This window comes from Brassica rapa, chromosome A03 (assembly GCF_000309985.2).
Source record: "Brassica rapa cultivar Chiifu-401-42 chromosome A03, CAAS_Brap_v3.01, whole genome shotgun sequence".
In the NCBI taxonomy this organism is placed as follows: Eukaryota; Viridiplantae; Streptophyta; class Magnoliopsida; order Brassicales; family Brassicaceae; genus Brassica; species Brassica rapa.
In genome coordinates, this window is record NC_024797.2 from 28,848,932 (window position 1) to 28,857,972 (window position 9,041).

A 9,041-nucleotide genomic window follows, 5' to 3' on the forward strand; every position below is an offset into this window, starting at 1 on the left:
ATTTTTCTGAGTAAAGGTATCATAAGAAATAATATTAAGATCTGTTAAAAATATTTAAAATATTGTATGTTTAGAATGATTAATGTATTATCAGAAAAATAATAAATAGTTATACATAACTCCAACAACTTTTTTATATTAGATTTTTAAAACTCTTTCTCTTTTAATCGTATTGATTCGTTTTAAGTGAAAAGTATATAAAAGTATAATATCTAAACAAATAATTTTCAAAATCTTCAATAATCAATACTGATATCGTGAAGTCGGGTTAGCTTTAATAGAACCAATGAATTTCTTCATTTTTGTGAAGGTAACATGAATATTCAGAAAAATAATTTTTAAATATGAAAATATTATCAAACTATAGACGGTTGAAAGTTTAGTATATGATATGAGATTTTAGTGGGAAAGTTTATATATGATATGATTACTTTATTATAAACGAAAGAGGAAGTTAGAATGTACACATATATGTCTTGTAATTTATCTTGCTTTAAATCATATATTATATGATCAAAGTGATAATATAAAACATTAGTTTCAATGTTTTTACGATTAAAAATCAAAATGATAAATATAGTAATAGAAATGATTAGAATTTAGGAGTGAGATTTAAATAAATAAAAGAATTGACTAAATTATTGTTAGAGAAATATATGGTAACATTGTTAGTATAAATTTAAGGTAAGATCAAAAAATAATGAGTTAAATGAAAGGATCCAAACAACTTTTACAACTTTATAGGTAGATTTTTTTAGACTGCTTCCTTTTTAATAGTATTGATATATATATATCAAACATGGACTCACTTAAGACTCTCCTCTAAAAACTACACTAGAGAGCAAAACAAGTCAGCCCATTTTCTTAAAAACATCTCTCTATAGTAGCCGTAGGAGGAGAGATACAAAAGGCGGACTAGTACTAAACTGGGGGTATGTTAGAGAAGGAGAAGCCTTGGTATCCTTTGTAAGCATAGTACGCGATCCGTGTGTAGTAAAACCCTGGGATGAACAGAAGACACCCGAGGACGATGAAGAAAATCCCTGGTTTCACCAAATATCAAACAAATAGAGAATCAACAATTCATTTACCTGAGAGCTCATCTCCCAAATCAAAATATAGGAAACTAAGAATGATAGTTTTTTAATGCAATAAATGACAAACAAGGAAAATCATTTCACGCTTAGTATGATGAGCAGAGATACTTTGCCTTTACATATTTGAGTATTCACGACCTTGCAGAGAGTTTATTAAACACTTCAATTTAGAAAGTTTCTTGCTTCCCATCATGCACATAAGAGAAGCTTTTTAGAATGAAATATCATCTACAAGTTTCTTTGATTCTGATATAGATTTATCAACCTAAAACAAATCTTAGCTGAACAAACGCTTCACTAATCATCCAAATCCACTGTAGATCTGCAGCTAACAAAGAGCAGTTACAATCTATCTATCTATCTATCTATCATCTTCGTCACCTAGATTCTTCTGATCATATAGATTCCTCGAATCCAAATACTTCCTAAACCAGTCTTAGCTGAAATCGATTAACTCTCACAAACAAGCATTGAACAGCTATAACAGAGGGGTAACGAAATCGCTAACCGTGGCCTCGATCACCGCCGACTCGATTGTACGCCATGAAGAAGCCGGAGACGATTCCTAAGGCTCCGAACACGAGGAGAGCCACCGCGAGTGCGATCTCCTTAACCGGCGGTCGGTTGTTCACGGTGTATGACGTCTCGATCATCATGTCCTCGTCCGATATCGAGAACGCATGGTCCACGTACGCCATTCTCACAGCTCCGTGGATCGAGATCAATCGTATAAGATCTAGAAGAAACCAAAATGACTGTGAATCAATCAGCGTGAGCTCGAGGTTGCTTCAGAAGTTTACGAGTTTCTCTCGAGTCGTGACGAAAGACGGACGGATACAAGTTCAGTGCAATTTCATTTCTCGTGAAGTTCCTGCCGGATCTATTATCTAAATGCTAACTACGAGTCGTTTTGATTCTTTTTTTTCTTAAGAAAAGAAAACAACAATATCAAGAGGAGAACTACGCGTCGTTATCTTAGCTTTTCTCCTCCCAAAACGGCAGAATGTTCGCGTTCATTTCCGCGAAGCTTGATCACGGATAACATTATCTGAGTACCCAAACAGAGCAGACTCTTCACTCTTCATCTTCTTCTTCTTGTTCACGAGTTAAGCTTAGAGTAGATCCAACGTGAGGATCCGAGTAAATGGCTCCGAGAACCGACTCCACACCCACCGGATCCGCCATGTCAGAAACCTCTGTCGAATCCTCAATCGACCCTCTCTTCCACCTCCTCCGCACCATCCCCTTCTCCTTCCTCCGGCCGCCGCGTCTCCGCCTCAAGCTCCCTTCCTTCACACTCCCATCTCCGATGACCGTCTTCGCCCTAATCCTCCTCACCTACTTCCTCGTCATCTCCGGGTTCATCTACGACGTGATCGTCGAGCCTCCGGGCATCGGATCGACCCAGGACCCAGTCACGGGAACGATCCGCCCCGTGGTGTTCATGTCGGGTCGGGTCAACGGGCAGTACATAATCGAGGGGCTCTCGTCGGGGTTCATGTTCGTGATGGGCGGGGTCGGGATCATAATGCTGGATCTGGCGCTGGATAAGAATCGAGCTAAGAGTGTTAAAGCGTCGTACGCTACGGCGGGAGTGTCGTCTATTGTGATTGGTTATGTGATGAGTATGCTCTTTATCAGGATTAAGATCCCTGGTTATCTTCATTAGATCACTCTCTGTAGTTTAAAGATCGTTACTTTGGATTAAAAATGTAAACTTTATGTGTGTTTCTAAGGTTAAGTGAGATTCTACTCATCTGTATCAATCTCATCGTTTAAATTTGTGTTGGTAACAAATAAAGTAGAGATTTTGAATGTTTGGTTTGGTGGACCAGTGCAAAGCTTCAGTTTTCTTGAGCTCTGTCTCTTGTGTCACTTCTCATTTGCTATGTTTCAACACTTCAGAGGCCTGATTCTTTGAATCTGTTGTGATATATTATGTGAATGCTCAGTTCTTTTGGTCGCCTTACAGATCTTTTTACGATCGATCGTTGGAAAATGATGTGTTTTTTTTACGCTTGTCTGCTCACTGAAACCAGATGCTACTTGGTTCTGAATTTCTTGTTTGGTTATGGGAATTTTAGCTTTGAATGTTTGCATCTCGTCAGTGATGCTTAGAGAATCGAAGTTTCTTGTTTGAAACCAGATTCTACTTGTGTTGAGTGTTAGTATCTCGGCAATTATGTTCATCTGCGTTCGATATATCAACCTCATCGTTTAAACTTGTGTTGGTAACAAGTAAAGTAGAGATTGTGAATGTTGGGTTTTCTAGAACTCTGTTTCTTGTGTATTATCTCATTTGCTGCGTGATTCTTTGAATCGAGTGTACCGTATTATGTGGTTGATTGGTTCTTTTGGTAGCCTTACAGATCTTTTGATTTGGGAATGAGTTATCCTGAAACCGACGGTCTTTTGCTTCTCTTACAAGGCACAAACCTTGGAACTTTCACTATTTTAAAGTATCAGGAAGGGATGTGAATACGTGAGGAGAGACTGTTATATTTGTATAATTTTGATTACATGATTTACAATAAGAAGTTTGTAATGTAATGCCGTTTATATACATTTACTGATGACTTTAAGTAAATGGTTGATAGATAGAATAAATTTTCTTTACTGCATGCTTTATACTTATCTGCTGAAGTAGGTTCTTGGAGAGAAGATACGCCGAGGTGAGATACCAGGGAACCTATTCGAAGCCAAGATATCAATGGGACGGTACTCAGGCATTATCAGCCCTTCTCTCTCTTCCCTTGTCCAAGCCCTTGATCTTCCATTGAACGTTCCATACTTCACCAGTTTTCGGAACCCCCACGACTTCTTCTTCGGAGATGCGTTCACCAGCCTACCATTCATCTTCTGGCTCAGATACTCCCTCACCGCCTGCAAGCTCTGCTCCACGACCTCTATCGGTGGGGACACGATCGGGTTCCCTTCCGCGCTCAGCTTCTTTAGCCGCCTCATGCATCCGATGGACTCAGGCAAGACCGTGATCTTGTTGTAGCTGATGTCTAGCTCGAGGAGGTTCATGAGAAGGCCGATGGAAGATGGGAGTGTTGTAAGGTACTGGAAGTTTTGGCTGACGTTGAGGATCTCGAGGTTGATGAGGTTCTCGAGGTCCTCGGGGAGGATCATGAGGCAGTTGAGACGAGCGTCGAGGACACGGAGGGAGGTGAGGTAGGTGATGGAGGTTGGGAGGGTGATGAGCTTGTTGGAGTTGACGCAGAGCTTCCTTAGGTTGGTTAGCTCTAACCCGATGGAGTCTGGTAATCTAATGAGCTCGTTGAAGTTGGCGTTTAGTTCTTCTAGTGACCTGGAATGATCCAAAACAAAAGAAGACCGATGATTGAATCATATGATTGGTTTGGTTCAGAAATGAGAGTTTGATGTGAATCTTGTGAGGGGTGTACCTGCAATTTTGAATAGTTTTGGGGAGGTAAACGAGAAAGTTGCCGGATACATTCAGGATCTTGAGCTTAGAGAGACAGCCAATGGAGTTTGGAAGAGCTTTGATCTGGTTTGAGTGTATATCTAATGCTACCAAGTTAAGAAGTCTTGCCGTTAGAGATTCTGGTATTTTCTGTTATCATTCACAAACAAACCCAAAAACATTAGAAGCCAATATGATTGTTAATGTGTGTTTATGTATGTATGGATAGTGTTAACCTTGATATGATTGTTGGAGAGATCAAGCTTACAAATAATTCCCAAATTGAGGGAAGGATTTGGGAGAGATTGTAATGCCATGCAACTCAAATTCACATCCTCTAGCCTCTCTTCCTCATTGTTGTCAGTATTCTTTGATAATATGGGTGATGAGAGTGGTGATTGGCTCAAGTCCATCATCATCATTGTCATCATGTGATCATTTTGTGCATGGAGTTGTTGATACTGATATGCCTCTTCGCATATCATCTTTAATGGATGTGTAATGTATGTATGTGTTTATAACTTTGTATTGCTCTAAGAGGAAGAAGATGGCAATGGTGATTTTGATGTAGAATGAGAGTGATTCTTCTGCTTTATAATGGCAATACAAATGATTGTATGGACGAGAAACTTTGTTGGACTTTTGAGGAAATGAATGGTTTTCGGAAGTTTAATTACTTGAGATCAATGAAATAAAAGGTGTTTAAGGATGGTGATTAGCTAATGAAGGAGAGAGTTATGCGTTACCAAGTTTTTTCTTTCCACATTATTCAGAAGTAACAAAAAATCATTTTAATTACCACTATTCGAGTCAGTAATATTTATTCTTTTTATAACCAGCTTTATTTCTATTACGATGAGTTCGGTCGGTTACTTTAGTAACTTTTTACCATATAGTCTAATAGTAAATTTAAAAAAAAATGACAAAGCAAATACTTACAAGATTTTTTGCTCTTTCAGTCTTTCTACATTTAAAACAATATCGCAAATAAATAATTAGATTATACAGTACGATTTTGATAAATTAATAATACTAAAGATATAATATTTATTGATTTATGAAGTTATTAATTTAAAGAATTTATCATATGCTAGATTATCAAGTCAAACTCTAAACCAATTAATATATTCTCAGTTCTTAATGGTAAACCAATTAAAATTTTAATTTTAACATTTCAAATCGCGGTAGAATCAATCTGAACGGACCGGTCGAGTTGTCAACGTTGTAAATAATAAGACTTTATTAACCAGCTTTGTAGACTTCATTATCTTTCATGTTTATAAAGTTAGTAATTTAAAGAATTTACCATATTGGATTTATCAAGTCAAACCGTAAACTAATATAAATCGAGAATTTTTCATAAGTGATTAACCATAAACCAGTATAACCAAAATCAGACCGAACCGGTCGAGTTATTTAAAAAGAGCTTATTAACTTGCTTCGTGTCCGAAAATTTAACGACCATTATTACGTATATACTTGTATAGAGTATAAATACATGTATACTTGTATAGTGTAGAGCAGTCTAATGCATGTCCTTGTCTCCAAAAGATATTTTTCATATTACTTTCTGTTAGCTAATAACCATCGGAATTAATGAAAAAGAGCAGGCGATGATGACGATGTTGGCCACGATAAAATCCACCACCACTGGATACCTCAAACTCCATCTTAAATTTAGCGTCTCAGTCTCTCAATTTGTCCGTGGGAGAAGACGTATCCACCAGACTCTGTTATGCACCCGTGATCCAATCTCTTCGAGCAGCAGAGTCTTCGCTGCTGCTTCCAATACAAGTAACCTCGTGGAGGAGTTTGATCCGGAGATTCCAGTAGAGAGAGCGTTGACTCCGCCGAGCTCGTGGTACACTGATCATCAGTTCCACCGTTGTGAGCTTGATCGAGTCTTCTATGGAGGATGGCAAGTTATAGGTTCGTTAAAAAAAAATAATAATAACACTCAACTGTTTCGTTGAGTGTTTGAGTGTTTTTTTTTTAGTTTCTCTAAAGGGTTGTTGCTTTTGTGTTGATTATGAACAGGTTACTCTGATCAGATTAAGGCTAATCGCGACTTTTTCACCGGGAGGTAACTTAACCAAGCCACCATACACACACTAAGATAGTTCGTTACAATTTTCTGAAAAATGGATGAAAATGAAAAAGTGTATACTCTGTTTTTTTTATTCTAACGACTTTCTTGTTACTCATCTGCTGAGCTGGCATCGTAACAGAATCCTCTAACTAACTTTGCTGACGTGGCTCCCTCCTCTATTGCTATTGATTCTTGTTTGGTATGTCCACTGGGTGCAGGCTTGGGGAGGTGGAGTTTGTGGTGTGTAGAGATGATGAGGGGAAGATTCGTGCTTTCCACAATGTGTGCTCTCACCATGCCTCTATCTTGGCTTCTGGAAGTGGGAGAAAGTCTTGCTTTGTTTGCCCTTATCACGTAAAGCTTTAGTCACAATTAAAAGTTAAAAGTAGTTACTCAGTTGATTAGTCATATATTATTATCTTGTTCTATGTGGGCATATCTTGTTCTATGTGGGCAGGGATGGACTTATAGCTTGAACGGATCGCTTGTCAAAGCTACTAGAATGACTGGGATAGAGAACTCTGCTTTGAATGTATGTTTTATTGAATTATTATTATTATTTATTTTTTTTGGCTAAAGGACAGTTTTAAGTAAATAGGAAATGGGACTCAAGCCTCTAAGAGTAGCTGTATGGGGACCTTTTGTTCTCCTCAAGGTGACACAAGACAAATCAAAGAAGAAAGAAGATGTTGAGAGTGATGGATTAGTGGCGTCTGAATGGCTAGGTTCTTCTGTAGGGAGGTTGAGCGAAGGCGGAGTTGATTCCACTTTTAGTTTCATATGTAGACGTGAGTACACTATTGACTGTAATTGGAAGGTGAAAATCTTGTTCTGAGTACACATTCTCTTTTTTTTTTTTTTAAATTAAGAACTCAAAAGATTGATGTGGCAACTCAGGTGTTTTGTGATAATTACTTAGATGGTGGCTATCATGTACCTTATGCACATAAAGGTTTGATGTCAGGCCTCGACCTCGAAACCTATTCTACAACGGTATATTCACACCAAAACTCTAATCTCTAGTTAGCTGCAGTTGTTAAGATGCGCTTTGTGTTTCAATATATCAGTTATTCGAAAGGGTTAGTATCCAAGAATGTGGAGGTGGTGGATCCAAGGCTGGTGAAGAAGAAGACGGTTTCGATAGGCTTGGATCTCAAGCTCTATACGCTTTCGTATACCCAAATTTCATGATAAATAGGTAAACAGAAGTCAAAGTTTTGATTTCACATCTTCTAGTGACTTGACTCACTCTTGCAATGGATTATGTTTTTTTTTAAGGTATGGACCATGGATGGACACAAATCTAGTGATACCTTTAGGACCAAGGAAGTGCAAAGTTGTCTTCGACTATTTTCTTGATCCTTCTTTAAAGGTAAACAAAACCAATATACACAGCCTGGTCCTGTATAGGAATCTTTGTAATTTTAAAATTTTGGATTTAGGATGATGAAGCTTTCATCAGGAGAAGTCTGGAAGAGAGCAAGAGAGTTCAGGTACTAGGATAGAATGATCTTGTTATACTGAAACATAATGTCTTTTTGGAGATTTTGAGTTTATGGTTTGGTGAATCAGATGGAAGATGTTGTCTTGTGTGAGAATGTTCAAAGGGGTCTCGAATCTCCAGCTTATGACAAAGGAAGATATGCTCTTGTGGAGAAAGCAATGCACCATTTCCACTGTCTGTTACATCAGAATCTCAAAATCTGAAACTCTAGTATATATATTTATGTTTTATGTATATATGATACCAATGAATGCAAATCTACACTTGTGCCATATATGTTTATATGTAGCTTACGACAAGTCACTGCAACAGCTTCAGGGCTTTCTTTCTGGGTTAGTCGCTGAAGAGAAACTAGAGAAACTAGAGTTTAGAGATGGATAGTAAAGTGATTCTCTATAACCTCTTTTGCAATTGGGTTAATCTTTGCTTTCTCTTATGACTAGGTATAAAGTCAACATATGCTTATTAGGACACCATCAATTATGTTCATAGTACTCTTTTTGTTTTATTTTAATTATTGTTTTAGAATTTAAAAAGTAGTTAGTGGGAGATGAATTTAAGTAGACTTGGTTGATTTTAATAATCAGTAAATTTGTTAAATTTATAAGGAATTCTAATGAGTTTGTCATATTTAAAAAATCTACGAAATTATTCTACTACAATAATTTTAAGAATCTTGGGAATATATGCAATATTTTAAAAGTCTTATTTCATGAATTAAAATGTTAAGAATTCAAATCTCAATAACACTAGATTTTGATAGAGCAGAATCATTAAATTCCAAAGACTACAATTGAAGTCTTGGTAAGCTGGAATATATGTTTGCACCATTTGACATCCTCAAGTTGCCACATGGTTAGAAGATCAGACTTACCATTATAGTCCACTGCAACGACTGTCAATGTGTTGTGAAAAATCACA

General features: G+C 37.2%; 4 protein-coding genes across 4 annotated transcripts; 2 read left to right on the top strand and 2 right to left on the bottom strand.

Annotated features, from left to right (window-relative positions):
* Positions 1-685: 685 nt before the first annotated feature.
* Positions 686-1,898, bottom strand: LOC103861911 (transmembrane protein 230). Its single transcript, XM_009139622.2, has 2 exons — positions 1,606-1,898; positions 686-1,043 (listed from the first exon to the last, which is right to left on the bottom strand). The coding sequence occupies exons 1-2, from the start codon at positions 1,793-1,795 to the stop codon at positions 922-924; spliced, it is 312 nt and encodes a 103-aa protein (XP_009137870.1). The 5' UTR covers positions 1,796-1,898; the 3' UTR covers positions 686-921.
* Positions 1,899-2,188: 290 nt separating this feature from the next.
* LOC103861913 (oligosaccharyltransferase complex subunit ostc) lies at positions 2,189-2,958 on the top strand. The gene has a single exon (XM_033287209.1). It carries the CDS (start codon positions 2,242-2,244, stop codon positions 2,764-2,766), a length of 525 nt encoding a protein of 174 aa, XP_033143100.1. The 5' UTR covers positions 2,189-2,241; the 3' UTR covers positions 2,767-2,958.
* A 338-nt stretch (positions 2,959-3,296) lies between these two features.
* Positions 3,297-5,070, bottom strand: LOC103861912 (plant intracellular Ras-group-related LRR protein 7). The gene is made up of 3 exons (XM_009139623.2): positions 4,764-5,070; positions 4,508-4,677; positions 3,297-4,410 (listed from the first exon to the last, which is right to left on the bottom strand). The coding sequence occupies exons 1-3, from the start codon at positions 5,010-5,012 to the stop codon at positions 3,729-3,731; spliced, it is 1,101 nt and encodes a 366-aa protein (XP_009137871.1). The 5' UTR covers positions 5,013-5,070; the 3' UTR covers positions 3,297-3,728.
* A 1,023-nt stretch (positions 5,071-6,093) lies between these two features.
* LOC103861915 (choline monooxygenase, chloroplastic) lies at positions 6,094-8,423 on the top strand. Its single transcript, XM_009139624.3, has 10 exons — positions 6,094-6,456; positions 6,565-6,610; positions 6,835-6,970; positions 7,074-7,148; positions 7,215-7,433; positions 7,514-7,609; positions 7,684-7,814; positions 7,895-7,988; positions 8,059-8,109; positions 8,189-8,423. Exons 1-10 carry the CDS (start codon positions 6,141-6,143, stop codon positions 8,321-8,323), a joined length of 1,299 nt encoding a protein of 432 aa, XP_009137872.1. The 5' UTR covers positions 6,094-6,140; the 3' UTR covers positions 8,324-8,423.
* The last annotated feature ends 618 nt before the right edge of the window (positions 8,424-9,041 follow it).